At 23.0% G+C, this 27,801-nt stretch overlaps 14 protein-coding genes across 14 annotated transcripts; 5 read left to right on the top strand and 9 right to left on the bottom strand.

The window, feature by feature from the left end:
* Window positions 1-63: 63 nt before the first annotated feature.
* On the bottom strand, window positions 64-1,455 carry DICPUDRAFT_151034 (uncharacterized protein; the record flags this gene model as incomplete). The annotated part of the gene is made up of 3 exons (XM_003286938.1): window positions 64-357; window positions 438-893; window positions 985-1,455. 3 exons carry the CDS (start codon window positions 1,453-1,455, stop codon window positions 64-66), a joined length of 1,221 nt encoding a protein of 406 aa, XP_003286986.1.
* A 1,479-nt stretch (window positions 1,456-2,934) lies between these two features.
* On the top strand, window positions 2,935-4,012 carry DICPUDRAFT_151033 (uncharacterized protein; the record flags this gene model as incomplete). Its single annotated transcript, XM_003286948.1, has 3 exons — window positions 2,935-3,494; window positions 3,571-3,773; window positions 3,840-4,012. The coding sequence occupies 3 exons, from the start codon at window positions 2,935-2,937 to the stop codon at window positions 4,010-4,012; spliced, it is 936 nt and encodes a 311-aa protein (XP_003286996.1).
* Window positions 4,013-5,207: 1,195 nt separating this feature from the next.
* Window positions 5,208-8,389, top strand: DICPUDRAFT_47102 (uncharacterized protein). The gene is made up of 2 exons (XM_003286947.1): window positions 5,208-5,644; window positions 6,506-8,389. Exon 2 carries the CDS (start codon window positions 6,599-6,601, stop codon window positions 8,231-8,233), a length of 1,635 nt encoding a protein of 544 aa, XP_003286995.1. The 5' UTR covers window positions 5,208-5,644; window positions 6,506-6,598; the 3' UTR covers window positions 8,234-8,389.
* Window positions 8,390-9,355: 966 nt separating this feature from the next.
* Window positions 9,356-11,098, top strand: DICPUDRAFT_151030 (asparagine synthetase; the record flags this gene model as incomplete). The annotated part of the gene is made up of 2 exons (XM_003286946.1): window positions 9,356-9,791; window positions 9,870-11,098. 2 exons carry the CDS (start codon window positions 9,356-9,358, stop codon window positions 11,096-11,098), a joined length of 1,665 nt encoding a protein of 554 aa, XP_003286994.1.
* Window positions 11,099-11,342: 244 nt separating this feature from the next.
* On the bottom strand, window positions 11,343-12,032 carry DICPUDRAFT_9150 (uncharacterized protein; the record flags this gene model as incomplete). Its single annotated transcript, XM_003286937.1, has 2 exons — window positions 11,343-11,753; window positions 11,823-12,032. Coding segments are annotated over 2 exons (621 nt in total), but the record flags the coding sequence as incomplete, so codon positions are not given.
* A 489-nt stretch (window positions 12,033-12,521) lies between these two features.
* Window positions 12,522-15,437, bottom strand: DICPUDRAFT_31764 (uncharacterized protein; the record flags this gene model as incomplete). The annotated part of the gene is made up of 3 exons (XM_003286936.1): window positions 12,522-13,814; window positions 13,894-14,843; window positions 14,936-15,437. 3 exons carry the CDS (start codon window positions 15,435-15,437, stop codon window positions 12,522-12,524), a joined length of 2,745 nt encoding a protein of 914 aa, XP_003286984.1.
* Window positions 15,438-16,206: 769 nt separating this feature from the next.
* On the bottom strand, window positions 16,207-17,336 carry DICPUDRAFT_91824 (uncharacterized protein). The gene has a single exon (XM_003286935.1). The coding sequence runs from the start codon at window positions 17,026-17,028 to the stop codon at window positions 16,312-16,314; it is 717 nt and encodes a 238-aa protein (XP_003286983.1). The 5' UTR covers window positions 17,029-17,336; the 3' UTR covers window positions 16,207-16,311.
* Window positions 17,337-17,594: 258 nt separating this feature from the next.
* On the bottom strand, window positions 17,595-17,999 carry DICPUDRAFT_151026 (uncharacterized protein; the record flags this gene model as incomplete). Its single annotated transcript, XM_003286934.1, has 1 exon — window positions 17,595-17,999. The coding sequence occupies one exon, from the start codon at window positions 17,997-17,999 to the stop codon at window positions 17,595-17,597; it is 405 nt and encodes a 134-aa protein (XP_003286982.1).
* Window positions 18,000-18,356: 357 nt separating this feature from the next.
* DICPUDRAFT_151025 (uncharacterized protein) lies at window positions 18,357-18,917 on the bottom strand (the record flags this gene model as incomplete). Its single annotated transcript, XM_003286933.1, has 1 exon — window positions 18,357-18,917. The coding sequence occupies one exon, from the start codon at window positions 18,915-18,917 to the stop codon at window positions 18,357-18,359; it is 561 nt and encodes a 186-aa protein (XP_003286981.1).
* A 296-nt stretch (window positions 18,918-19,213) lies between these two features.
* On the bottom strand, window positions 19,214-19,714 carry DICPUDRAFT_151024 (uncharacterized protein; the record flags this gene model as incomplete). The annotated part of the gene is made up of 1 exon (XM_003286932.1): window positions 19,214-19,714. One exon carries the CDS (start codon window positions 19,712-19,714, stop codon window positions 19,214-19,216), a length of 501 nt encoding a protein of 166 aa, XP_003286980.1.
* Window positions 19,715-20,623: 909 nt separating this feature from the next.
* DICPUDRAFT_54584 (uncharacterized protein) lies at window positions 20,624-22,319 on the top strand. The gene has a single exon (XM_003286945.1). It carries the CDS (start codon window positions 20,764-20,766, stop codon window positions 22,315-22,317), a length of 1,554 nt encoding a protein of 517 aa, XP_003286993.1. The 5' UTR covers window positions 20,624-20,763; the 3' UTR covers window positions 22,318-22,319.
* Window positions 22,320-22,645: 326 nt separating this feature from the next.
* On the top strand, window positions 22,646-24,311 carry DICPUDRAFT_97564 (uncharacterized protein; the record flags this gene model as incomplete). Its single annotated transcript, XM_003286944.1, has 3 exons — window positions 22,646-22,690; window positions 23,118-23,729; window positions 23,815-24,311. 3 exons carry the CDS (start codon window positions 22,646-22,648, stop codon window positions 24,214-24,216), a joined length of 1,059 nt encoding a protein of 352 aa, XP_003286992.1. The 3' UTR covers window positions 24,217-24,311.
* Window positions 24,312-24,452: 141 nt separating this feature from the next.
* Window positions 24,453-25,035, bottom strand: DICPUDRAFT_31754 (uncharacterized protein; the record flags this gene model as incomplete). Its single annotated transcript, XM_003286931.1, has 4 exons — window positions 24,453-24,570; window positions 24,675-24,772; window positions 24,864-24,908; window positions 24,991-25,035. 4 exons carry the CDS (start codon window positions 25,033-25,035, stop codon window positions 24,453-24,455), a joined length of 306 nt encoding a protein of 101 aa, XP_003286979.1.
* A 218-nt stretch (window positions 25,036-25,253) lies between these two features.
* Window positions 25,254-27,246, bottom strand: DICPUDRAFT_54579 (uncharacterized protein). The gene is made up of 3 exons (XM_003286930.1): window positions 27,016-27,246; window positions 26,687-26,777; window positions 25,254-26,445 (listed from the first exon to the last, which is right to left on the bottom strand). The coding sequence occupies exons 1-3, from the start codon at window positions 27,143-27,145 to the stop codon at window positions 25,641-25,643; spliced, it is 1,026 nt and encodes a 341-aa protein (XP_003286978.1). The 5' UTR covers window positions 27,146-27,246; the 3' UTR covers window positions 25,254-25,640.
* Window positions 27,247-27,801: the final 555 nt, after the last annotated feature.

Genomic DNA, 27,801 nt, shown 5'->3' with positions numbered 1-27,801 from the left:
AATTGGATTTGTTTTATTTTTAAAATATTAAAAAAAACTATTTATAAATTATGTAAAAGTGGCCTAATGAACTTTTTTGTGCTCTGGTTTATGTCTGTATTCATAATCAACATGTACAAATGCTCTATCGACTTCACCTAATGATTCGAGTTTTTCTTGGAGTGATTCACCAATGTCATGGGTCTTAACTAATGGCATGGTTGGTGGAAGAACGATATCAACTTCAACATAGAGGTTATTACCAACGTGGAAGGCACGACATGTATCAACTTGAAGAACTTCTGGGTGATGAGTAACAGCAATATAAGTGAGTTTTTGAAGGAATTCTGGTGAGGCTGATTTACCAACTAATAAACCCTATAATTTTTAATAAATAAACATTAGTTTTTTTATATTTTAAACAAAATTATAATTATTATCATGTTAAATAAACTTACAATTTGTTCATATGCTTCAGAAACCCATGAACGTAAGATAATTAAAGCAACAATTAAAGCACCAATTGGATCTAACCACCATCTTACATATTTACCTAAAATAGCCATACCAATACCAAATGAATTTACAGTAATATCATTACGATGATCAGTTGCTAAGATCATAGCACTGCTTGAATGAGTTAATTGACGACAATAGATAAACATAACTATTTTACAACCAATAGCGAAAACTACAAAAAGAGTTGACATTAAATCAAGTTCAAAGTCTTTATCTTGTTTAATTAATGTTGATGCACCTTCCCAAATAAGATTTAATGAAACTGTTGACATGAGTGCTGCAAAAATAAGAATACCAATTGGTTCATAACGACTTTTACCAGTTGGATAAAGGAAGAAATTCTTTTTCTTACGATAACGAGCTGTCATGAATAAAATGAAACCACTTAATAAATCCTAAATATTATAATTAAATAGTAAAAATTAATATATATTCTATAGAATATATGTAAACTCTTTTAGTAAACTATAATATTATGTGACATACCATAAAAGCATCAACTGATGTAGCAATTAAAGCTTTTGAACCTGTAAGAATTGCAGCTGTAATTTGTAAAGCAAACAATACAACATTAACCAATAATGAACCATTGATAGCAATCTTGACTTTAAAATCTTCTACCTCCTCTTCATCATTATCCTTGACTTCAATTGGTTCGAGAATTTGATCGATCAATTCATTTTGTTTTTCATAAAACTTTCTTGATTTCTTTGATGATGATCTCATAACTTCCTCATCAACACGTGAAGTTTCCAAAACTTGACGAAGTTGCTCTGGTTTAACATGTCTATAATAAACACCTTGAGTGCTGCTAGTATTGGCTCCAAATTCTAATGCAATTGAGCTATCTGGTGCGTTATTGTCATCATATGATGATTTTAATAAAGTAGCTTTATCGCTATAATTAGTTTTTTCTAAAACTACATTATCCCCTGAATCATTCAAATTTGTGTACATTTCTATATATATATATATAAGCTATATTGTTTTTTATTGATATTTACAAGTTGAAATTAAAAAAAAAAAAAAAAAAAAACAAACAAAACAAAGGTTATTTTTATTTATTTTTTTAATGGGGTGTGTGAATTTTTTTATTATTAAATATATATAAATGAAAATATAAATGAAAGAAATAATTATTTGATTATTACTTCAATGCTCCCCCTTTTACTAATACTGGTAACTCTGGTATATATCGAATGATTTTTACGAAAACTTTTAAAAAATAAAAAAAAAAAGATTTGAAAAAAAAAGTTTTAAAAAAAATAAAATTAAATAAAAAAAAAAAACAAAATAAAATAATTTTTAAAAAAATAAATTAAAATTAATAAAAAACGTATTTTCCTTATACACAATAAAATGTAGTGTAAAATATAAACATACCAAATGTTATAAAATGTTTCAATTGTTTTTTTTTTTCTTTATTTTCTTTTCTTTTTTTTTTTTGGTAATTATTGTTTTATTAAATTTTATTATTGAAAATAAAATTTATATAAAATTATCTTTTGAAAAAATAAAATCTTCAAGTCCATTTTTTTTTGTTTTTTTTTTTTTTTTATTTTTTTTTAGCTTTTGCTATAATACAAATTAATTATGCCTCTATTTGTATCCATTGTTATTTCATTCATTCATAGGATATAATTTGACATAAAATGCTTTATTTTATCCATATATTTAAAAATATTTTTTTTTATTTTTTTTTATTTTTTATTTTTTTTTAAATTATTTTTTTTATTTTTTTTTATTTTTTTTATTTTTTTATTTTTTTTTTGATTCATTTTTAAATAGTTTTTTATTTTTTATATTTTTAAAACAAATATAACTATAAATATTTATTGTAAATATTACATTTTATCTACCTTTTTTTTTTTTTGTTTAAATAAAAACCCCTTAAGGTTATTGTTTTTGTGGTTAAAAAAGAAATTTTAAAATTTTATTTTTTTTTTTTTATTTTTTTTTTTTCAAAATTTTTTATTTTCTTTTTTTTATTTTTTTTTTTTTTTCATTCGATCAATCAAAAATACTCACAACCACAAAGAAAAACTTAATTGTTGTTGTTATAACATAACCATAAAATAATATAATAAAACTAATAGTAAATTTCACACGCACATAAAAAGAATTTATCTTTTTTTTTTTTTATTTTATTTTTTTTTTTTTTATTATTTTAAATTTTTTAAAATTTTTCACACAACAAACACATCCACTTATTTTATTTTCTTTTATATATTATTTTATAATAAATAGAGATTATAAATATTAATTTAAAATTTTTAAATATAGAAATAAAGAAGAGAAGAAAAAGATTAAAATTAAAAAATAGCAAAGATACAACTATTCAAAAAATATCTTTTTTTTTTATTTTTTTTTTATTTTTTTTTTAAAAATAATAAAATAGAATAACAACAACTAATATAGGGAAAATTAAAAAAAAAGATGGGAGAGTTTTTAAAAATCAACGTTCCAGAGTGTCCATCAGGTTTAAAGATTAATGAATATTTCAGCTATCCATCAATATCATTAATTTTTGCATGTTTGGCGCTATCATGTTTTATATTTGCAATAATAATCGCATTCAAGTATAATAGTGTAGATGTTTTCAATAAAAAGATTAGAACTCAAACTATATCGAATACATTGTGGATTGTTTATTATTTAGCATTGGGTTTAAGAGGTGCCTCAAATACAATCAGATATGCTATGGATAAAACACAGGAACAACAGGTAGAGGAGGTATTTTTTATTGCAAGTTTAACGTTGCATGGATTTACAGCATTGGCATTAAGTTTAGCATTGAACCACCAAAGAAGATACAGATCAACCTCACAACAAAATACCCATAGAGAACATGAACCCCTTTTATTACAACAAATTCAACAAGAGAATAGACACTCATCAAAATTCACAGCAACTTTAAAAAAACATATTACACCTCTTGAGATTTTCTTTTTAATATGTTTTGTTTGTTTTTTAGTTTTCCTTTATCTCGAAGTAGAGTAAGTAATCATATTTAGTTTTAGAATAAGAGATAACAAATTATAAAGGATTACTAATATTCTATTATCATTACAGCAAAGAAGATACAACTTTTTATTATGTTTTATTGGGTTTTTTCATTTTACAACATATCCCAATTATAGTTTTGGTATTTATAATAGCATTTTCATTATCAAGAGAAGGACCAACTAAAAAGAGTAGAGCATTTTTAATTTTAGGTGCAATTTTTAATCTAAGTAATTATTTACCACTTTTTGTGTGGGCTAAATATCTTCCAGGTAAGAAACTTTATAATTTTTTTTATTACTAAAAATAAACATTAATATTAAACTTTTATATTTTAGGTGGTTGTCCAATGTATATCTTTAGTTATGTTGACTTGATTCAAATTTTCGATTTTGCTTCATTATTATTCTTTTTCCTTTTCCTAAGATCTGAATATGTCAGAAATCAAGAAGAGTGTATTTGGACAGCAGTTAGTCAAATTCAAGATACATTTGATTTTAGATTATTCTAATTTTTAATAATAATAATAATAATAATAATAATAATAATAATAATAATAATAATAATAATAATAATAATAATAATAATAATAATAATAATTTTAAAATAGTGACATTTAATAATTAATTTTAGATTTATAGACATTCACTACTTAATATAATATAATACTAAATTATATTTTCACAAAATCAATCATATAATTTTTTTTTTTTTTTTTAATTCTTTTTTTTTTTGTATTCTCCCAATTTCTTTTTTTTTTTCAATCCAATAGTAATTATACCAACAATAAAAATAAAAATATAAACTTAATTACCAATAATCATAAAAACAAAAGAGTAGAAATTATAATCATACATTAAATAACAATTTCTCCAACCACCAATGCAAATTCTTTAATAATTTAATGCGTTGTAATAAAAATTTAAATAAAATAAAATTTCCATTGAAAAAAAATATCAGCATTCGCATTCTTTTTTTACAAACTTTTATTATAAATATAAAAAAACAAAAAAAAAAAATAGTACATAATCTACGCATATGTTTTAGATTTAACACATGTCATATCAAAAGTTTAGATTTATCTTTTAATGATAATAGTATTTTTACATTTTATAATTATTTTTTTCTCGCTCATTATCATCATCAAATAAAAAATAGTATCATTTTTTTGTCTATAATAATTTTCAAACAATGAAAATACAAAAACTATATCTACTATTTTATTTTTACTAATAACTATTTAGTTGTTTTTTATTTTAAATAAAATATAAATCAAAATTTATAATAACAAAATAATAAAAATAATAATAATTATAATTTACATGACAACTTATTTTTTATATGGAACATGAAAAAAATATATTTGGACAAAGAGCATATACACACATTCAAACACACACCAAACCCCACATTTTTAGGATTTAGTAAAAAAGTTAACCCCCAAAAAAATATTTTTTTTCTTTTTTTTATATAACCACTCGTTCTTTTTATATATAAATATTTTTTAATCCTCATTATTAAGTTGTGGGTAAAATTTATTAAAACCATGTTTTTTATTAAATAAATATTCTTAACCCACAATACATTAAAGGTGAAAAAAAAATTAATAAATAGTTTATAAAAAGAATTTGTTAAAAGTTTTAATTATTGTTATTTTTATATTTACTATTTATTGAACATACACACACATAATACATTCCCTTTTTAAAGATATTAAATGTTTTGTAATACCAACACACAAATTTGTTATGTAACCATTTATTTTTTATTTATTCGATAATTATAAAATATTTATTATTTAAAACATAACACTCAAAAGATTTAATTAAAAAGTATAAGTATATACTTTTTTGTTTTTTTTTTTCTTTTTTTTTTTTTTTTTATGTTTTTTTTTAATTTTTTTCTTTCTTCTCTTTTTCAAATCCCCGTTAGTGTGTTTAATTTAATAATAACATTGCCATTATATAATATTACTTTTTATAACAATATAAATATTGTTTTCTTTGTATCACTATTATAATAATTATAATTTATATATATATATAATATAAATAAATAAAGTATATATATATTAAAAAGATTTTGTTTTTAGGACTTAACAAAAATTATTTTAAACTAAATTGAAATCAATATTTTTTTTAATGTAGGTATAAATAATTAAATAATGGGTTTTAATTCTATTTTAAACACCATATAAATAGTATATCACACACTCACAAGAAAATAAAGTAGTTGTGGTTTAACTATATGATTTTTTTTTTTTTCATATTATTTTTTTTATTTAGTTTTTATTTTAGTTTTTTTTTTTTGAAATGTTTTTTTATAAATAATTAAATAATAATCATTATTAATTATCTTGTAGATAACATTATTTCCTTTTTTCTTTAATTTCTTTTTTTCATTTTTGTATAAAAAAAAGTACATCGAATATTAATACATATAAAATAATATAATTTAATAATAATAATATCATAATAAATAGTTTGATAGCGTAGCAAAGTTTAACTACCAACTTTAGTATTTTGTAATTCAATATTTGTTTTTTTTTTAATAAAAGTTTTAATATAATATTTTTTTTATTTAATTTAAATTTGTATTTTTAAAATTTTAAAATTGTATTTTATTTTTTTATTTTTATTTTAATAAATAATTAAATCAAAAAAACAAAATCAAAAAAACAATTATTTTTAATAATAATCACTCTCTTATATATATTTAATACTAAAATTAATAAAAAATAGTATTGTTAATATAATATTTAATAATCGAATTATTTAAATAATTTTTTAATTTTTTTTAAAAAATAACAAATTCTTTATCAAATAAATTATTCATTCATAATAACTAATACACATACACATACATATATAAATACTATTGTTTATTTAATTTTGTTTTAGTTTATTTTGTTTTAATTTATCCTTTTTTCATTAATTTTTTTTTAATAAAAATATCAAATAAAAATAAACTAACATAAAATAAATTTATATTTCTTTAAAAATAGATATTTTAAAGATTAGATATATAAATAAATAAATTTATTAATTTAATTTAATTTATTTTTTTTTAAAAAAACAAATAATTTAAAAAAAAAAAAATGAAAATAAATTATTTATTAATAATATTTATAATCAGTACAACACTATTTAATTTTATTTATTGTAAAGAACAGTCAACCAAAGGGTTACATATTAAAGAGGATTTAAAGATTTATAATGAAAATGATGAAGTTATTATGCTAAGAGGTGTCAATCGTCCCGGTACAGAGTATACCTGTGTAAAACATCAAAAAGCGTTTGACGGTTTGGCTAATGACAGGGAAACAATTTTAATTAGAAGCTGGAAGGTCAATACAATTAGAGTTCCATTAAATGAAGATTGTTGGTTAGGTGTCCATCAAAATGAAGCACCATGGTTTGGTGAAGGTTATAGAGATAAAATTAAAGGTTATGTCAAGATGCTTTCAGATTTAAATATGGCAGTAATTATAGATCTCCACTGGAGCTCCAAGAATGGATTATTAGCAACTGATCAAATACCAATGCCAAATGCTGAGAATAGTGCCAAGTTTTGGAAACAAGTAGCAAATATGTTTAAAGATTTCTCTAATGTCATCTTTGATCTCTATAATGAACCATATCCATTTGGAAACGAGTGGGAATCTGATGAAGCATGGGCCTGTTGGAGAGATGGTGAAAACTGTGGTTTAGATTATCCCACAACTGGTTTAAGTCAATTACTTGAAGCTGTTAGATCAACTGGAGCTAAAAACATTGTACTTTTAAGTGGTATTCAATATGCTACATCATTCACCAAGTTCCTTGACTACTATCCAAAAGATACTCTTAGTCCACCACAGCTTGCTGCTTCATTACACGCTTATGACTTTAACCAATGTAAGGCAAAGGGTTGTTGGGATAAATTCCTTACACCAGTTCTTAACAATATGCCAATTATCGCCACTGAAACTGGTCAAAAAGATTGCAAACATGACTTCCTTGACGACTTTTTAAATTATTGTGACCATAAAGGTATCCATTATTTAGCCTGGTCATGGTTAGTAGGTCCATGTGATGGTCCATCTGTTATTGTTAATGAAGCTGGTGATCCATCAGGTTTTGGTGTTGGTTTCAAGAAACATATGGATAGATTGGCTAAAGGTAAAATTGGAATGGTTTCTGATACCTTTGATATCTATAACGATAAGCTTACACATTGGTCAGATAATTGGAGCAGCTCCCAACCAGTTTTAAATAGCACTGAAGTTATTGCTTGTGAAGGTAATTACTCGATCAAATTTGTTCCAAAGAAAGATAAATCACTTCATTTTATGTGCTGGGGTTGTATAGAATCAGATCTTCATAAACAAATAGAGTTTTGGGTTCATGGTGGAAGTGGTGGTAATCAAAGAATTAAAGTAGAACTATTACATTTAAATCAAGATAAAACAAATACTGTAGAAAAGACTTGGTACATTGATGACAAATGCGGAGGTCCAATCGAATCAAATAAATGGAACCATATCACTCTCCCATTAGATGATCTTCCAGCAGGTCAACAATACGACGGAATTTGGTTTAAAGCCGAAGAAGATCAATCACCAATTTATGTTGATAAAATTACTGTACGTGCTAAAGTTGAACCACCAGCTGACTCTGATGATAGCTCAAAATTAATTTTCAATTTCTTTACTATAGTTTCTTTAATAATTTTATCATTATTATTAATTTAATAAATATAATAATAATATAATAATACAATAATAATTTAATAATATAATAATATGATATAATAATATGATATAATAATAATTATTTTTTTAATAAATATTAAAATATTTTTTTTTAAATTAAAATCAAATAAAATCTTTTTATATATATTTACAAATATTTTCTTGTGACATCACTGTTTTTTAGTGTAATGGTTTTTTACTAAAAAAAAAAAATAAGGATTTTTTTTATAAATAAAAAAAAGAAAAAAAAAAGAAAAAAAAAATTCATATGAAATTTTCATATGAATTTTTTTTTTAAAACCATTTATTAAAATAAATGTCAATTTTATGATGTGATATATTATCTAATTTTTCTTTTTTTTTTTAGTTAGTTTTTGGGTATTAACTTATAAAAAAAAAAAAAAAAAATTAACAACAATCAACAGGCTCTTACATCACCAATACCAATTTTAAATACCCCTTTGCACCAAATTCACAATTCAAAAAAAAAAAACAAAATAAAATTGGTTTTATATAATATTCTGAGAAAATTTATCTTTTTTTTATTAAAAATTACCCTAAATATTGAAGTATTACCAAAAAAAATTTTTTTAGTTTTTAACTTTAGCATAGAACCAAGGTCTTTCATACACATTTTTCCTTAAAGATTCTCAAACCAATTTTATTTTCTTTAATACCAAAAGACATCAATTGTGATATTTTTAAAAAATCAAAAAAAAAAAAAAAAATTAAAAAAAATGATTATTAATAAAAAAATTTTTTTGGTTTTTTAAAAATGCTTATATGCAATGATTTTTTTTTTTGAGGAAAAAATCTATTATATATTGATTTTTTTTAATTTTTTTTTCTTTTTTTTTTATTTATTTTTTGTGTATAAAAAGCATAAGTTTTTTTTTATTTTTTTTCATTAATAAATTATAAATATAAATAGACTTTAAAGTCAAAACACACCAACACACACACTTTTTGGAGATATAAAAAGTCAAAAAAAGTATATTTAAAAATGATTTTTATTTTTAATAATTTTTTTTTTTTTTAATTAACACCATTTTTTCATTTGTGATTTTTTTTTTTTTTGATTTTATTAATTAAAATTAATAGATAGTAATATAGATAATAATAATGTGCGGTATTTTAGCAATTTTAAACTCATTAGAAGATCCAAGCAAATTAAGAAAGAAAGCTCTTTCATTATCATCAAGACTTAGACATAGAGGCCCAGATTGGAACGGTATTTTCCAAACTAAAGACTCAGTTCTTACCCACGAACGTTTAGCTATTGTTGGTTTAGAAAACGGTGCTCAACCATTATTAAACGAAGATGAAACTATTGCCCTTACTGTCAACGGTGAAATTTATAACCACGAACAATTAAGAGAAGAATTAATTGCCACCGGTAAACACACATTCAAAACCCACAGTGATTGTGAACCAATTTTACATCTCTATGAAGATAAAGGTGATGATTTTGTACATTTACTCAACGGTGATTTTGCTTTTGTTGTCTATGATTCAAAAGCTAACACTTTTTTAGCTGCTCGTGATCCAATTGGTGTTGGTATGTATAATAGTTAATATTAAATATTTCACAACTTTTTAACTAATTGTTTATTTTTTAAATACTAAATTTATATAGTTCCATTATATATTGGTTGGAGCAAAGATGGTGCTGTTTGGTTTGCATCAGAAATGAAAGCATTAAAAGATGATTGTTATAGATTCGAAGCTTTTCCACCAGGTTTCTATTATTCAAGCAAAACTAAAGAATTTGTTAGATATTATAAACCAGATTGGATTATGGGTGCTGAGCCACAACCAAGCACTGAAGAACAAGTACTTCCATTAATTAAAGATGCTTTTGAAAAAGCTGTTGTCTCTAGAATGATGAGTGATGTCCCATATGGTGTTTTATTATCAGGTGGTTTAGATTCTTCATTAGTTGCAAGTATTGTTAGCAGACACGCCGAAAAAAGAATTGAAGATCACGAACAATCACGTGCTTGGTGGCCAAGAATTCACTCATTCTGTATTGGTTTAAAGGATGCCCCAGATCTTAAAGCTGCTCGTGAAGTTGCTAGCTTCCTTGGTACTGTTCACCACGAATATAACTTTACCGTTCAAGAAGGTATTGATGCTCTTTCTGATGTTATTAAACATTTAGAAACCTACGATGTCACTACAATTAGAGCTTCAACTCCAATGTACTTTTTATCAAGAAAAATTAAAGCTATGGGTGTAAAGATGGTTTTATCAGGTGAGGGTTCAGATGAAATCTTTGGTGGTTATTTATACTTCCACAACGCTCCAGATGCCAATGAATTCCACAGCGAATGTGTTCGTCGTATTAAAGCTCTTCATTCATTCGATTGTCTTAGAGCCAACAAATCAACTGCTGCTTGGGGTGTTGAAGTACGTGTTCCATTCTTAGATCAAGGTTTCCTCCAAACTGCTATGTCTGTTTCACCAACTCATAAAGTTTGTACCGATGCTGAAGGTAAAAAGAGAATGGAAAAATACATTTTAAGAAAGGCATTCGAAAGCAAGGAAAAACCATATTTACCAGATTCAGTTTTATGGCGTCAAAAAGAACAATTTTCAGATGGTGTTGGTTATAGCTGGATTGATGGATTAAAGGAATATGCTGAATCTGAAATTACAAATGAAGAATTTGCTAAAAGGGAAACTTATTTCCCAGATGATACCCCAGATACTAAAGAAGCTTTCCTCTACCGTAGATTATTCGAACAACTCTTCCCAGGAAAAGAATGTAGAGAAACTGTTCAACATTGGGTTCCAAAATGGAGTACTTCTACCGATGCCAGTGGTAGAGCTCAAAAAATCCATGATCAACATAAAGATATTTAAATTAATAAATTTTATTTATTTGGTAGTAATATAATATTTATATTACAAAAAAAAAAAACAATATTTTTATAGTTTTATTTAGATTATTTATTCTTTTTTTTTATGTGGGAAAAAATCGGTAAATATGTTTATTTTTTTTTTTTAATAAAGGGTGGGTTTAGTTATTAGCAAGATTTACTATTGCATCTTGAGTTTTTGGAACTTTGTCAAATACTGTACCGGGAATGTAGACAATAGTATTTGATTGCTCTTTGGCAATTTGTGATAAAATATCTAATTCTTTTATTCTAATTGCAACTGGGTTGTTTTCAAGCATATTTGCAGCAAGAAGAATCTTTTCAGCAGTTTGCACTTCAGATTGAGCATGAATTAGTTTTGATTGACGTAGTTGTTCAGCTTCTGCAACTTTAGCCATTGCTCGTACAATAGAGTTTTCAAATTTGATATCTTTTAAATTAACTCTTTCAACCTTGAGACCCCACGATGATAAACTTGCAGCAGAGTCATAAATTTCATTTGAAAATTTTTCACGATTAACTAAAATTTCTTGAAGGGTATTATTTGATAATAATTCACGGATTTTTATTTGAACAAACTCTTGAATGATCTTTCTTGGGTCAAATACTCTATTAATTAAAAACTCTGGGTTACTAACCTATTGTTATTTTTAAAATATATTTAGTAAACTATTACTTTTAAAATTGCTTCTATTGTTACTATTTACCTTAAAAAAAACAATAGCATCTACAATTAATGATATATTATCTTTTGAGATAATTTCTTGTTTATCGAGTGTTTCTGAATGTAAACGAGAGTCTACAATTTCACATGTTTGAATAAATGGAAAAACAATTCTGAAACCTGGTTCTTTAATTTTATAAAATTTACCTAAAATAAAAATAACACCTTTTTCATATTCATTAATGATTCTAAAAAAATTTCTTTGTTGGAAAACATGTGGGGGTCTATATGATTTTGTAGCTAATCTTGTTAAGCTTCTAATTGAAAGTTTATTTAAATAATTCATTGTTTTTTGTTTATTTATTTAGTTATTCGTTTTTTTATTTGATTGATTGTTTATTTGTTTGTTTATTAATAAAAAAACTAATTTTAAAACATTTATAGTTTTTTTTTTCGACCATAAAACTGATGACATAATCCTCTTTACATTTTATAAAAAGATATCAATTTTATTTTGAAAAAATATACATAATTATTTAATGACATTTTTATGAAAAAAAAATTCAAAAAATTTAAAAAAAGAAAAAAAATAGAAATTTTAAAAAAAGGAAGATATTTGGATATTTTTAAAAAATATTATTAATTCGATTATAAATATAAATAGTATTTTATTTTTTTTTATTTTTTTTTATTTATTTTCTAATTATAGTATAAAAAAAAGTGAATAAATAAAATATTACAATTAATTATTACTGTTATTACTATTATTTCTTTTGATATATCTTGATTCCCTGGATCTATCTCTCCAATACATATATTTAGTTTTTATAAAATGTCTTTTTAATATTATTACTGATGATACAACCGATAATAGAACCATGAATGTAGATAAAAATATATATTTATAATAGAATTGAAGGGTTTTGGGTGTGCAACTTGAGAAGAGTAGAGAAAGAGATCTATGTCCTTTTTTGATGAATGCATTGCAGCCATTAATATCATTTAAATCATTTTGATGTTTAGTTGTTAATGTTATAGGATCGTAAATAAGGAATCTAATTTTATCGAAATCACCTCCCATTATTTGGTTGTATCTTAAAAATTCGAGTTCTCCAGATCTAGTCATTTCTTGGTGAATAACAAAAATCAGTTCTGCACCACCTTGATTTAAAACTATATCTTTATTAACTTGGATCTTTGAGAATGATTGGTCATGGTCGATGTTGATTACAATCCTTGAAGAGTTACTATTAAAATGTAAATTACCATTGATTAAAAGATCATTTAGTTCGAATAGGTGACCAATTTCACCATTGCTACTATTGATATTACCATGTATAGTACCATTTCCCAAAATTGAACCATAATTTAAATGAATTGAAGTATTTGATCCAATAGAGCCGCCATCTAATAGATTAATAGAGCCTTTTTCTTGATGAAGATACTTAAATTCTGTATGAGATGTTCCGTGGATTTCTAAATCCCCATTGTTGTAGAATGGTAATTCTATTACATTGTCATCTTTTGCTTCATTTTCGATACATCTCCATATTCCTTTATTACTAATAATGGCTTTTTCTATAAACTCATACTCTTCCGATGATGAATTTAAATTATTATCTTTTAGCATTCCATTGGGTGACAAACCAAAAAATATGTTTGAGCTATGTTCAAAAGTACCTGTGTTATCTATGGATGAGCCTCGGATAATATGTATTGTACCAAAACTTCTAACTATACCCTTTCTATTGTTAATTTTTGTTGCATTTAATTTAATGATTGAAAATGAGTCATAAACGAATTCACCATCCAAACTAATGTCTAAGATGCATTGGTTACATAAAAATGAGGCATTTTTACCCACTTCAAAATGACCAGATGACTGAACATCCATCTTATTACCAATAATTTCACCTCTAATTAAAAAATTCGAATATGTCACTATATTTGTTCTATTAAATGATAAAACACCATTTAATTTTACATCGCCGCTAACATTTATTCTAGAGTTTGTAAAATTGGAAGGTAGTTTATTCTGTTACACAAAATATAAATTGATTAATACATTTAATAAACTTAGTAAAATAAATAATTTAAATTATAGTTATACATACATTTGAAATGAAATTACCTTTTATAAACATATATGAACTATCTAATAGCATTGAGGATTTAATAATGACTGATCCAGGTACTAGAAATGTAGAATTTTTTAATTTTAAAGCTGTTGAATTGTCCTCCAATATAAGATTGCCCATTATATTAAAATTTGATCTATCTGATTGCACAAATGATTTATCTTTTAAAAGTAAGTCACCAAACAGGTTTATATCGGCCAAAGTAGAATTTATGAATGAGTTTTGATTATGAACCAATGTACCATTGATGGTTAAAATGGAACCTTTTTTACACTTGATGGAGCTACTATCAAATAGGTTTAATTGACCTTTAATAATAAAGGTTCCTAGATGAGATATTTCTACTGATGATTTATTATAACATTTGAATGATTCTAATTCGCCATTTAAAGTTAAAACCGATCCATTATAAATATTTAAATACGAGTCAAAAAGTTGCATTGTTCCTTTGGTGAAATCTAATGTACTGTCGTTATATAATAAAATTTGAGACATGTTATAAAACCTTAGATCTGTATTTAAAAGTAATGACTTTGAATTATGCTGTACTACGAATGATGAGTTATTTTTTTTGAAAATACTCGATTTTATTTCTATAAATGAATTTCTATTACAGTTGATCATACTATCTTGTTTTAAATCTATGGTTACATTTGAAAGTTCGATTGAGGAGTTGTTTAATATTAGTCCACTATTATCTACTGAAATTAAATTATTTCCATTGTTTTCCATTTTAGAGCTAATAAAAGTGAATGCTGAGCTCTTTAATAGCAAGTCACAAGCTGGGTTTATTAAAACTAAACCATGGTCCATAATTTGAGAGTTTTGATAAAATTCTGTAATGTTTCTATAGTCTATAACTGATCCATAGGATCCATATTGATGTCCTGATAATTTTGTGAAGCTATTTACAAAGTATATACCATCTTTTTAAAAAATATAAATGATACAGATTAAGTAAGTTTAGTTATATTATATTTTTATTTTTTATTAATTATGTTAATTGTTGAATACCTACTTAAATTTAGTGTTCCATAAATATTAATTGTTTTGTTTGTAAATAAATTAAAAAATGTATTAACATATATATTACCAATAAAAGTGGCATCACCACCAACATTAATAATACTATTTTCGTAATTGGGGGAATCTAAAATGAATGATGAACCATTTTCGGTTTTTAAATTGTCGCTAATAAAAAGGTTTTCTTTAACTAATAGTGAAGAGTTTTTATTTATTATTAAGCTATTTATTATTGAAATTTTATCCAATATTATATTAAAACCTGAATCTATCTTAACATTATCATTGATTGAGGGTATTAATCCCTTATCACCCCACAAGGTGTTGTTTGAAAAATTTTGTAGATTGTCTGTTACTTGATTATTGGTTATTAAATTATTGTTTTGTAAATTGGGTATCGATAACTGATTAGCAGAGTTGTTTTTATTGCTTGAGGGTTTAACAAAAATAAATAAATTGCTTAACAAAATAAAAATTAAAAAAAAATTTTTAATCATTTTTTTTTTTTAAAAAAAAATATTTTTTTATAAATAAAATATTTTTAGTAATACATTATATAATTATAATTATAAAAAAATAAAATATAATAAAGAAGAAATAATAAAAAAAAATACACAAGCAAAAAAAAAAAATAAACAAAAAAAAAATTATCTTTTTTTGGTTGTTTATCTTTACCAAATTTTTAAATATTTTTATCGATTTAAAAATATATTCATTTCTCATATAGTATATATATATTTAGTTTAAAAATAAAAATATATTTTATTATAATAAAAAAATTTATCTTTTATTTCTTTTTTTATTTATAAATTAGTTGTTTGTGTTGGTGGTAGTTAGTGTAATAAAAATGTTAATTTTACTTAACCCCACTTGCACATTAACCCTCTCACACACATCCACACAAAAATTACACATTTTTATTTTTTTTTTATATCTATATTTATGTGTATTTATATATGCGAATAAATAATCATAAAATATGATAAAACAAAAACTACAAAATTTAATAGATTAAAGATTTCAAAAAAAATAAAATGTTACAAAAAAAAAAAAAACATATAAATAAATAATTGTGAAAATCTATTTATAAATTGATATTTTTAAAATATCATAGATTTTGAAAAAATTAAAAAATAATTTTAACCATGATTTATTTTTCATGGTATTTATTTGTTTAAAATTGCCCCCATTTCGATCTGATGTAAAATAAAACATATGGTTGTTAAATATAGTAAAAAATAAACAATTTAGTTTATAGGTAAAAATATGTATATTTAAAAGATTGATTTTTTTTATTTATTTATTTTTTTTTTATTTTTTTTTTATGTATGATTATTTACAAAAGGAAAAAAATTGATATTTTAATATTTTCTATTGAGCTTTCTTTTTGATATCTTTGGCTGCATCATTCATTTTATCACCGGCATCATTAAGAGCGTTTTTGGCATCTTTTGACCATTCATTGGTTTTATCTTTGACATCTTCGGCTGCATCATTGGTAGCTTCCTTTATATCTTGAGCCCAACTGTTGGTTTTATCTTTGGCATCTTTTGCGGCATCGTTCATTTTATCGCCTGCGTTGTTAAATGCATTTTTAGTATCTTTTGATAATTCATTTGTTTTATCTTTAATTTCTTTTCCAGCCTCATTCATTTTATCGTTGAAATCATTTGCTGTTGATTTAATATTCTTTCCTGCATTTTCAGAGGCGTTGTCGGCTTGTTTTTTTAATTCTTTGCATTTATCACAGAATGCATCCTTTTGTTCTTCTGTCCAATGTTCGCATTTCTCCATTGTCTCTTCGGTGTTATGTTTTGCTTGTGTCATCATTTCGGATGTTTTGTGCATCATACTATCGTAGCCTTCACTTAGAGAATTGGTGGCATTTGAACCCATTTCTTTGGTTTTATCGATGACTGGTTGAATTGATTCGGCTACATAATTAATTCCATTATTTAAAGCATCTTTAGTAGCTTCGTATGTATTTACAGCGGCATCTTTGGTGGCATTATAAGTATTTACAGCGGCATCTTTAGTAGCGTTGTAATATGATTGTGATTTATCTCCTGGGTGAACTGAGTTTGACATTTTGTTATTATATTTTAATATTTATATTTTAATAAGTTTTTTATTTGTTTGTTTGTTTAATATTTGAATTTATGATTTAATGATTATTTAATTTTTAAAATCATCCTTTAAATAACTTTTCTAAAATTTTTTTTTTTTTAAAAAATAATTAAAAATAAATAAAATTAAATTATTACTATAATAGTTGATTTAATTGAAAATACTTTATTTGAAAATACAGTTTTCATTTTAATTTCTTTATATATAAATATTCTATAAAAGAAAAAAAAAAATTATTGTATATACTTTATTTTAAATTATTATTTATCTCTTTTATTTTATCATAATTCCGATTGTTATTACAAATAGTTTTAATTTCAAAAAAAAAAATAAAAAATTACTATAAAAAATTTTTTAAATTTAAAAAAAAAAAAAAATTTTAAAATTTAAAATTAAAAAAAAAATTAATTTATTTTTATTATTATAATTAATTTTATTTTATTATAAAATTAATATTTATTTAGATTTAAACCACTACTATTTAAAATAAAGTAATATTATTAAATATTTGAAATAATATTATATTTTTATATTCCATTACCAAATCCACTATTTTTATTACCGCCAATAAAAGAATCGATAATGACCACCATTGCAGTAAACAAAGCAGGATTAAAAGAATCATGGATATCTAAAATATAAGCCTCCCCCCACCAGACTATTTTTTTTTCAACTTTACCTATTTGAAGTTTGTCATTTAACAATTCAAAATGTAATGCACTGAAATTTCCTTTAACTTCGTACTTTTCAGCTTCGCCGTTGGAATCCAAACCATTCATTTCAATATCGAACTTTGCCTTTAAAAGAGATGTTGATTTTACAGTACAAACCAATTGCTTTTGATCATCAAATATTTCATATGCTCTATGAAGTGACCATTTTACATTCTCCTTTATATAATAAATTAACTTGTCTGTTGTTGCATCATACATTTTAATTTTAGCACCTAAACTATATGGCTTGGCTTGTAACCAATAAACAACACCTTGGTTTTCGTCATAAACCTTATATTTCTCTGCAACTTGAAAGCACCTCTGCCTAATATATAACTGTACCATAATTATATAAAAAAGATATACTATTAAAATAAATATATAAATAATTAAATAAATAATATTTTAAAAGATATAAATAAAAAAAAAAAAATGTGTGTTAAAAATAAAAATAAATAAAATTAAAAAAAAATAAATAAAAAAAATAACTTTACTTTACATACAATTGTACATTTTTTTATTTATTTAATTTACAAAAAAAAATATCGGAATTAAATTGCATAAGTTCTCCATCTTTTAGGTTCTTCTTTTATCTCTACATTTATCCATAATGATTACGATGGTTAGAAAGAACACTGGGTCAAGCAAATCAGAAATATCCATATAATAAGTATCCCTGAATTTAACATGCTTTCTCTTGACACTTCCAACCTGTAATGAATCATCGTTTAAAATTATATAGTCTCTTTCTCTCCCATTTACTCTAACTTTGAATGATAGACTACTATTATCAAAATCCTCATTTGCATCTTGATTTGGTTCTAATTGAATATTATTATTATTATTATTATTATTATTATTGTTTACTAAAGTTATTAAATAATTTTCTTTTAACCATCCTATTCTATGCTTTGTAATGGCAAATAGTTTGTTATCTTGATATATTTCAAATGTTCTTTTAATTGGAAATACCGATGTTTTTTTAATATAATATAATAGTTGATTCGAGGTATCCAATAATCTAACTCTTGCTTTAATTAAACTGTCCGATTCGGCAGTGTAAACCAAATTATCCTCCTCATTAAATATTGAATATTTCTTTGATAGAAAATTAGCTTTAATAAAGAATTTAACCATTTTTTTTTTTTTTAAATATATTTTATTTTTTAAATTTAAATAAATACTATTATAATTTAAAAGTTATTGTTGTTATTGTTATTTGTATTATTGTTATTATTATTACTACTGTTTTTATTGTCTATTGTTGATATTGTTATTTTATTATTTTTATTATTTTTTTATTTTATTATTAAAGTTTTTTTTTTTTTTATTTTTATTTTTTTGAAAATTTAGGTGTGTTTGTGGTGGAGTGTTATTGGTTTTTTTATTTTATTTTGACTATAAAGTTTTTATTTTATTTCTAAATTTTATTTTTAATTATTATTATTATTATTATGATAACATGTATCAACCACAATAACAAAAGCGGCAAATAAGGCAGGATTAAAAGAATCATTTATATCTAAATTATAGGTATCGGCCCAAGAGAGAACCTTCTTCCTAACACTACCAATTTGTAATTTATCGTTTAAAATTGAAAACTCGTAAGCCAACCAATTACCCTTGATATCAAACTCGTCACTTCCATCAGACATTTTTATAACTAACTTTGGTTTAATCAATGCATCTTGTTTAATACAGCATATTTCGTTGCCAACATTATCGTAAATATAATACTTTCTATAAAATGAAAATCTAATTTTTTCCTTTATATAATAAATTAAATTTTCACCACTTGCATCATACATTTTAATTTTACTTCCCCACGATAATATCTTTGATTTACATTGAAAAACCACTCTTTGATACTCATCATAAATCTTGTATTTATCCGAAGCTGAAAAAATTTTTTGTCTAATATATAATTGAACCATGTTTTATATATATTCTATTTTATTGTTATATTTATTGTTTTATGTTTATTAAATTAAAAGAAGAATAAAAAAAAATTTTGCATTTATACAAAATTATTATGAATAAATTAAACCTTTAATCTTTAAAAAATGAGACATGGGGTGCACAAAATTATGAAACCAAAAAAGCTTAAAAATTTAAAAAAAAATAAAATTAAAAATAAAAAATAAAAAAATAAAAATAAAAAAAAAAAATTTAATTTAAAAAAATAAAATTATTTTTTAAAAAAAACATAAATATGTGTATTGCAGATAATAATAAATAATAATAATGTATAAACTTTTAGGTTAAAGTTATTTTTTTTTTTAAACTTTATTAGAATTTTTTTAGTACTAGAAGGGTATGTATTGTTATTTAATAAAGATTTAAATAAATAATTTATTTTTAATAATTACAATTTTATTTTTACTAATCATAAAAATTATTATTTTTATAACAGGGAGAAAATTAATACTTGTTTAAAATATTCACTTGAATCTACTCATCATTTAAATAATATTTGAATTAATGAAGAGTTAAGATTAATACCTAATATTTATTTTTCAAATTCATTATCAATAAAAATAATAAAAAAATAATAAAAAAATAATAAAAAGAAAGAAAAATGCCAATAGTTTATTAAAAATTCTGGCAAAGGTAAGAAACGACAATAATTTTGTAAATATTTTGACAACAAATAAATAAATAAAATAAATAAATAAAAAAAATAAAAATAAAATTTTTAAAAATTATAAAAATTACCTTTTAAAGACAAAATAAAATTAAACAAAGATCTATAATATTATTTTTTTGGTTTTTTTGGTTTTTTTTTTTTTTTTACATTTACCACCCATTGGATTTTAAACCACATTTTTCTTAAGTTGTGGATTTAGGATTTAAATAAAATAAAAAATAAAATAAAATAAAATAAAAAAAAAACATTTAATTTTTTATTTTTTTTCATTAAAAAGAAATAATAGAAATATTCATAAATATCAAATACTATTTATTTATAATCACTCTAATAATAATGAAAATAAACAACATTATAGTTTTCAAAATTATATTTTACTTTATTTTTGTGCCAATAATACTATCTTCAAATTCTATAAAAACTAAAGAAAATATTAATATTTTCAATAGTAATAATAATATTAATAATAAATATATAAACTTTAAACAAAACTATGATATTGAATTTTTAAATAAACATTTAACAACCAAAACACCATACCACACAAATGGATTTTATAATAGTAACTCATTTATTAATCCAATACCAAATTGTAAATTAGTTTCAATGGATATAGTTTTAAGACATGGCAGTAGATACCCAGAAATTAAAATTTTAAATAAATTTGATAGTTTAAAAAAAGAAATTCAAAAGATCAAATCATTAATAGTTGGAGAAGAATTTGAATGGTTAAGAAATTACGAAATTCCATATCAAAGAGAATTGGCAGGGAATTTAATTGAATTGGGGAATATAGAACACTACAATATTTCAAAGAGACTATTAGAGAAACATCCAAACTATTTTGAAACACCATATAGTCCTCAATCTTATAAAATATCATCCACCATTATACCAAGAACTGGAGTTAGTGCTTCATCATTCTCATATGGCCTTTTTGAAGGAACTGGTAAACTACCCGGAAATTTTCAACCTGTTCATATTCAAACATCAAATTTAGAAAATGATAATTTATTAAGCTTTTTTTTAAACTGTAAAAAATACACGGATAAATTAAAGGATGGTTCAATAAGCGAAAATGAGGAAGCAATTTGGAAACAAATGAAATATCCATTAATCGCTAGAGAAATATCAGAACGTTTAGGTTTAAGTGGTAAATGGTTACCATCCAATTCAATTGTACAAAGTATTTTCTTATCGTGTGTTTATCAAGTCGCAATCGATAATATATCAGATCAATTTTGTAGTTTATTAAGTAAAGAGAATATTTTAGATTGGGAATATGCAAAAGATTTAAGTACCTATTGGGTCAATGGCTATGGAAATGATATAAACTATGAAATCAGCTCCCTATTATTAAAAGATATATTCAATCACTTTGACAATATTATAAATAATGTTCAAAACAATTCAACAACACCACAACAACAACAAAATAAACGAGAACAACAACAACCACAAGAATCACAAGAACCACTACCATCAAAGGATATCAAAGATGAAGGACCATTGGAAGAATTTGACAAAAATGAAAATAGTAATCCAAAAAATATTTTTAGATTTGGTCATAGCGAAACCCTTGTTCCATTCATGTCACTATTAGGTTTATTTAAAGATGGCTATCATATTTATGCAAATTCAACTCTAGAACAAATAAAAAATAGAAAGTTTAAAACCAGTTTAATTGTACCATATGCAACAAATATTGGAATGTTTTTATATGATTGTGGAAATGGCCAAAACAGTGATTTTAAAATATTAGTTAAGCATAACGAATCTCCAATACTAGTACCAGGGTGTGATGATTACTATTGCTCGTTTAATGATTTTAAATCACTCTTTCCAAAAGTGTTAAATTTTGACTGGGATTCATATTGTAACAACCAATAACCAAAAAAAAATAAAAAATCTTAATGTTGAACAAAATAATTTTTTCTTTAATTTTCTTATTTTTTCATTTTTTATTTATTTATTTATCTATTGTTTAAAAAAGGAAATATTTGAAGTGTGGTTTAATCAAATAAACACAATGAAATTAATTATTTAAATAAAAAAAAATAAAAAAAATATTTTTTAAAAAATATTTTTTTTTTTTTTTTTTTTTTTTTAAAATTTTTTTTAATTTTTTTTAATTTTTTTTTCTATATTTTTCATTTTTCACATTATTTTTTTAAAGTGTTTTGATTTTACAATCACAAACAATTATTATTAATAAAAAATGCTCAAAAATTTTGCCAGAAAATTACCATCCTTTGCAAACAAGGTATTCATCATTCAGCTCGATATAGATTAAATCATTATTAGGAAACCAATTCATCATTCTCATCATTAGCGACAATCTCTCAAACTATCAATTGACTCAAGCCTTTTAGGTTAAACATTTGGACTTTCAACTAACAACTAACAACAAATTTTAATAAGCAATACCTAATAATAATAACAATACTAAAAGATAACCAAATTAAAGTTATTCTAACAGTCTCAAAAATAATGATAATAATTATTATATGGTTCAATAATAATAATAGTATTGATAATAATAGTATTGATAATAATTATAACAATAGAATAACAATAACAACAATATTTATGATTATGATGAAATTGGGAAATGATTTATGATAATATAAAAAATAATCAGAAATTTAAATATATTAATTTTTTTTTTTATAAAAATTATTTTTTTATAGAGAAATTTCACTACTGATCAATTTAAAGTTTTGGATTTAGAGAAATCTCATTTTCCTTTAGTTGCAACAGTTTTTGGTGCAACTGGTTTTACTGGTAGATATATTGTTCAAGCACTCGCTCGTACAGGTGTTCAAGTTGTTGTTCCATACAGAGGTGAAGATTGGACTTTCCGTGATCTTAAAGTATTAGGTGATATAGGTCAAATTATTCCAGTTCGTTATGATATTAGAAATGAAGAATCAATTGAAAGAGCTATTTCACATTCAAATATTGTTATCAATTTAGCTGGTCGTAATTATGATACTCGTAATTTTAGTCTTCAAGACATCAATGTTGATGCTGCTGAACGTATTGCTAGAATAAGTCAAAATGTTGATAGATATATTTACGTCTCTGCATTAAATGCTTCAGAAGACGCCTCATCAGAATTTGCTCGTACCAAAGCCTTAGGTGAAAAAGTTAGCAGAAAACACAACCCAAAAGCCACCATTGTAAGACCATCCATTATTTTTGGTGATGAAGATAGATTTATTAATAAATGGTCCAAAGTTTCTCAAAACTGGCCATTCATCCCAAGATTTAACTCTGAACATAAAATCCAACCATTACATGTAAGTATATCTTATGTTTAAAAGCAACCATTATTATTTATGACTAATAATCTTTTTATTTATTTCTTTTTTCTTAACCATTCAGTGTTCCGATTTTGCTAAAGGTATTTTAAGTACCATTGAAAACCCACAAGCTGTTGCAAAAACTTGCGAATTTGCTGGTGATGAAACTTTCACTTGGGACCAATTTTTAGATATGATCATTGAAGGTACAGCTCAATATGATAGATTAAATTTACCAGTATCAACCGAATTTATGAAAATGGTTGCTGGACCAATGGAACAATTCTCTCGTGATCCAAATTTCATTGTCGATGAAATCGATTACCACAACCAAGATTTAGTTGTTGTTCCAAAGAAAGACGTTTTAACATTAAAAGATTTTGGTGTTAAAGCCACTCCAATCCAAGAAAAATTAATTAGACTTTCTAGAATGTATAGACCAAGTAAATTCTTTAATGCTATTGCCAACCCACAAAACAAATAAACAATTCAAATAATAATAATAATAATAATATGATGATGATAATACTATACTATACTATTTTTCTTTATAAATAATAAATAATTTATATAAATTTTAAAAAATAAAAATAAAAAAAAAAAAAAGTAATAATAAAAAAAGATTATAAAAAAATAAATATAATTAAAATAATAATAATAATTATTTGTAGTTTAAATAGTTTTTTTATTGGTGTTTGTATATATTGATGCATAGTTATTTTAATCAAGAGTTGCTTTAGTTCTTGGTGTGGCAGTTGATTCTTTTTCTGATTTCTTTTGGTTTCTAGCCATTCTTTCAGCTTCGTGTTGCATAAAATTGGTTAAGAAACGAATAGCACTATATAAAAAAATATAATATATTTAATTAGTTACTTGTAATAAAATATTTAAACTACCCAAAATTATATCGAAGATCTAAAATTAATGTTTTTTAATATGTACTCTGTTTTTTGTTCATTTATTTTCTTATCATCAATTTCGAGTTTGTTTGATCTAAAAACCAAACCAACTTGTTTCATCATATTGTTGCTATGACCATTCTGTATGATTGTAATTAATATATTAGTACAAAAATAATTAATATTAATATTTGTTTATATATTCGCTCAATTTAAATTGATATATATTTACAAATTCACCTATATATTTTGCTAATCTTAAACAATCTCTGTAAATCTATAAGAAGAAGAAATTAATAATTAATATAATGCATAGATTTGCCATGTGGCAAAAAAGAACAAAAAAACTTTATATATACATGGAGAGTTGGTTTTGTAAGTGTTACTACAGCTGGTTGACACATCTTGGTATTATTATTTATATTAAATTTATATATGTACAAAATAAACAATAATAGTTCTTATAAAAATGAAAAATTTTAAAAAAAATTATAAAAAATAAAAAAAAAATAAAAAAATTAACGAAATTTTTTTTTATTTTTTTAATTATAATATATTTTCAATTATTATTTCTGATTAAAATTTACAGATTATTAAGTAAATACAAAATAGTTTTTTTTTTAAATTAAATTTTTATTTATTTGTTTTTTTTTTATATTTTTCTCTATTTTTTTTATGTTTTTTTTTTAAAATTCTTTTTTCTTTTTTTTTTTGTAATGAAAAAAAAAAAGAAAAAAGATAAATTGGAAAATTTACAGAGGGTTTTTTATTTCTAAACTATATTATTTCATTATGAATGAAAAAAATATAAAAAGAAATTCGATTGTGGTTGTGATTTTTTTTTTGGGGGTGAACTGCATGAAAATTTAATAAATAATATAAAAAAATGAATTGGTTAAATTTTTTCAAACTATTATTATAATATTATAAAATATATTGTTGTTATTATTGTTATTATAAAAATAAATTATTGTTATTATTATTATTATTATTATTATTATTATTATTATTATTTAGTTAATTGAATAACATGTTGAGCATTGACACGTCTATTTGGAGTTTCACCATTTTCTTGGTCATCTTCGAAATGAAGGTGATAATGAGTTGGTTTACCTTTAACTTTATGAACATTGACAACAACAGCAGGATAAAAAGCAGTAGTATCAGGGAACATAGCAAGAACTTTAGTTTGAAGTGGAATTTGTGGAAGATTATTTGGACTTGGTAATTGAAGAATATCTTTTGAACCAACAGAGAAACGTTTTGGTTCATCTTCATCTTCATCGATAACTTCATACTTTTGAGTTTTAGGCGAATAACTATTTACTTTAGCTAAAATCCATTGGAGTTTTGTGTCTCTTGCGGCAACCAATTGACCTGGTTGGATTTGACCATTTGCGCTGTTACCATTACCATTATTATCTTTTAATGGTGTGGTTGATTGACTACCCTTTTCTTTGGATGGGGTGTGACTACCATTCTCTTTATCAGATTTATCGGCTTTACCTTCTTTGTCAGATTTATCCTTTTCAATTTTATGGTCTTTGGTTGTAGTTGAGGTTGTGGTGGTGGTGGTTGTGGTTGCATTGGAAGGTATATCTTCTTTTGTGTCTGGCTGTTTAAGTCTCTTGTTTAATTTGGAATTTGGTGGTACTTTTTTTGATTTTCTTTTTTGGCCAATTTCTTGTTTTGATGATTCCTCATCACTCGAGGAGGACGAATTTGATGATGAATTTGAACTAAATTTATTTTGGTTAATTAAGTGTGACCCTTTTTCATTTTTACCAATTTTATCGATACATTTATTTAAAGATCTGTTTAATAAATAAATAAAATTTTTGGTTAATATGAAAAATAAAATATTATGAAATTTTATTTTGGTTTAAAAAAAAAAAAAAATTTAAAAAATATTTTTTAAAAAAATTAAAATTTTTTTTTTTAAAAATATCTGAAAAATTTTTCAATTAAATTGAAATTATTTTCAGTGAGAAATTTTTAATATGACAAAAGGTTTTTTTTTTTTTACACATTAATTTTTAAAATTTTAATAATTACTTTTCGATTCCTTCTATATAAGCTTTTGATTCTAAATATACTTTTAATGTTTTATTGTACATCTCGTGACCTATTTCTAATGGAAATAATACTATAAAAAATATTATGTTAGTTACTTTTTTGAATGTATTGAGAAAAAATATAAAAAAAAAACGAGATGAAAAAAATAATAATAATATATATAGTGTGTATGTTTGATTCTAATCTTTTCTTTTCTTTTCTTTTTAATGCTATCCAATTTCTTCTTTTTTTTTTTTTTTTTTTTTTTTTATCTTTATCTTTTATCTTTTATTTTTTATCTTTTATATGGTGTAAAATTTATAACCTACATTCATCTTCGTCGTAATAATTTGGAGCTAATCCATCTTTGTTAATATTCATTAATTTTGTATAGATTTTGGTTTCGTTAAGAATCTTTTCTAATCTATTGAAACATGATAGTAATTGTGCATCGGACATTGTGGTATTATTGCTGTTTTTGATTTTATGTGGTGAAAGTGAGAAAAGAGTGTTTGTTGTTTGGTATGCTGATAGTAGATTGAGAGAGTTTATTTACAAAGATTAAATCGAATTTGAACAAGATTCGATTGTTGTGAGTGTTTTATTGAAATATTTATATGTGCGTTATTTTATATTATTGCGGTTATTATATACTAAATGTTATATCTTTCTATTGTTTATTATTAAATAGCTTCTACTGAATGGTATCATTAAAAACTATTATTATATTATATATAGGAAATGAAAATTTAGCAATTGTGTTGTTATTATAATTATATTATTGTTTATTTAAAAAATGATATTCTTTGAATATTTTGCTTTTTTCTTTTTTAGTTGGATGATATATGAAACAAACAAAAAAGATTGAAATGAAAAAAGATAAATTGCAAAAAATATGATAAAACAGATAAAAAATAAGCAATGTTATAAGCAACTAAACTGTTTCTTTTTTATAAAAATTATAAATCTATTTTAATATTTATATATATATACAAATAAGAAAGATTAGAAAATAAAAATATAGAAAAAAAACACAAACAACAATTGTTATATATAGAGACAAAAATATAAAAGAGAGAGTGTTTGTTGTAGAAGGAAAACAAAATCAATAATAA

The sequence above is a fragment of the Dictyostelium purpureum genome (assembly GCF_000190715.1).
Source record: "Dictyostelium purpureum unplaced genomic scaffold DICPUscaffold_85, whole genome shotgun sequence".
Lineage (NCBI taxonomy): Eukaryota > Evosea > Eumycetozoa > Dictyosteliales > Dictyosteliaceae > Dictyostelium > Dictyostelium purpureum.
This window is presented reverse-complemented; position numbering and strand designations above follow the sequence as displayed.

What these genes read in the sequence shown, in the direction of transcription:
- DICPUDRAFT_47102 (XM_003286947.1), top strand. Translation starts at nt 6,599, where the DNA reads ATGAAAATAAATTATTTATTAATAATATTTATAATCAGTACAACACTA.
- DICPUDRAFT_91824 (XM_003286935.1), bottom strand. Translation starts at nt 17,028, where the DNA reads ATGTCAAACTCAGTTCACCCAGGAGATAAATCACAATCATATTACAAC.
- DICPUDRAFT_54584 (XM_003286945.1), top strand. Translation starts at nt 20,764, where the DNA reads ATGAAAATAAACAACATTATAGTTTTCAAAATTATATTTTACTTTATT.
- DICPUDRAFT_54579 (XM_003286930.1), bottom strand. Translation starts at nt 27,145, where the DNA reads ATGTCCGATGCACAATTACTATCATGTTTCAATAGATTAGAAAAGATT. An exon ending in TTATTACGACGAAGATGAAT is followed by an intron (nt 26,778 to 27,015) that starts GTAGGTTATAAA and finishes TATTTTTTATAG; the next exon opens with TATTATTTCCATTAGAAATA. An exon ending in TATATAGAAGGAATCGAAAA is followed by an intron (nt 26,446 to 26,686) that starts GTAATTATTAAA and finishes TTTATTAAACAG; the next exon opens with ATCTTTAAATAAATGTATCG.